A 1,492-nucleotide genomic window follows, 5' to 3' on the forward strand; every position below is an offset into this window, starting at 1 on the left:
CCCTGGTGGACACTAGAGAGAATGCAGCTTTAACACACGAAGCATCGGCTTGGGTTTCACTGCCTTTGTTGAGGGTGAAAGGAGTAATAAAGTTTGTTGTGTTGTTGTTCGCCATAGTGTAAGTTTTTAAATAAGTTCCACACAACGTGATGGGATGTTTTTATTTGCAGGGTGGAAGCTCAGAAAAATCGACCCTTTCCCGGAAAAACTTACTTTTTTACCGTAATATTAGCGTTTGGAGGAAAGTATTCATGACAAATACAACCGTTATAGAAATATACTGACGCACGTATTAGTCGGTGTGTAAAGGCCTTTAGGTTAAAACTGATGCTTTCAGACACAGAAGCACTTTCTCCTTCCTGTAGCCTCCAACACGTCTTCTCTCTTCCCCCCCCCCCCTCACACATCCTGTTATTCAGCCCTTCAGAATAAAGGTCCCTCACCTGTACCAGGTGAAGATGACGAACCTCGGCTCTTTAGCCCGTCAGGTCACTGTGTGTCAGCTGCCATGTTAAAGCGCACTAATTCTTGATCTTTCTCTCCTTCTGTTTTGTTTGTTTGTGTGTGTGTGTGTGTGTGTGTGTGTGTGTGTGTGTGTGTGTGTGTGTGTCTGTGTGTGACCTGCTCTCCTTCTTGCTTAGCAAATGGAAAATCTAGCAGTAAGTGGTTCTCATATTATAGACTCTTAATAATAATAACCATGACATCCGGACACCCACTTACCTCTGTACCTCTGTTGATCGGTCATGTAACCCGGCTCTCCCATCCTCACTCTGTTTACCGTTATCCTGTACGGCAACATGTGCTTCTTCCTTCTGTAGCCGGAGAATCAAACCGCTCTGTGCTGCACACTGATTGTGTCTGCAGATAGAGGAAGATATCTCAACAGAGTAGAGTTACCGATGAGTTCATTATCGATGGAGAGATCATAGTGACTACGTTTACATGAACACTAATATTCCACTATTATTCCTAATATGACACGAGTCATGTGAGCGGCATGTTCAGAATATAAGACAATAATCGAGTCAATCATTTGCGACACTCGTCAGCCGATAGTAAAGAAAAGGAAAAACGCACCTACTTTTAAACATTATGAAAGAGGTTCAACTGTACTTAAAGTTATTGTGAGGAGCTTTTAACTGGTTCTGAACCAGTCTGTGTAGTCCTGATCCTCTATCAGACCTCCATCAGAGAGAAGATGGTCTGTTTCTATAGAGTTATTCTTAATGCTCGTCATCGGAGCCACCCAGATCCTCCAGCAGAGACCGGTCCACCGTGGACAGACCCAGACCCTCCAGCAGAGACCGGTCCACCGTGGACAGACCCAGACCCTCCAGCAGAGACCGGTCCACCGTGGACAGACCCAGACCCTCCAGCAGAGACCGGTCCACCGTGGACAGACCCAGATCCTCCAGCAGAGACCGGTCCACCGTGGACAGACCCAGATCCTCCAGCAGAGACCGGTCCACCGTGGACAGACCCAGATCCT

The 1,492-nt window shown here is 46.6% G+C and overlaps 1 protein-coding gene across 8 annotated transcripts in view; it reads left to right on the forward strand.

Moving 5' to 3' along the window:
• fryl (furry homolog, like) overlaps window positions 1–1,492 on the forward strand; it is a 43,688-nt gene that overhangs the window by 38,087 nt on the left and 4,109 nt on the right. For 6 of the 8 annotated variants that reach the window (XM_031868414.1, XM_031868420.1, XM_031868416.1 and 3 more), the window contains one exon: window positions 642–659. The exons of the other annotated variants lie outside the window; for them this stretch is intronic. In XM_031868414.1, coding sequence (XP_031724274.1) covers window positions 642–659 — 18 coding nt within the window. The remainder of the gene's footprint in view (window positions 1–641; window positions 660–1,492) is intronic. 8 annotated transcript variants of the gene reach the window in all.

This window comes from Anarrhichthys ocellatus, unplaced genomic scaffold (assembly GCF_004355925.1).
Source record: "Anarrhichthys ocellatus isolate YVR2014 unplaced genomic scaffold, GSC_Weel_1.0 scaffold42, whole genome shotgun sequence".
In the NCBI taxonomy this organism is placed as follows: Eukaryota; Metazoa; Chordata; class Actinopteri; order Perciformes; family Anarhichadidae; genus Anarrhichthys; species Anarrhichthys ocellatus.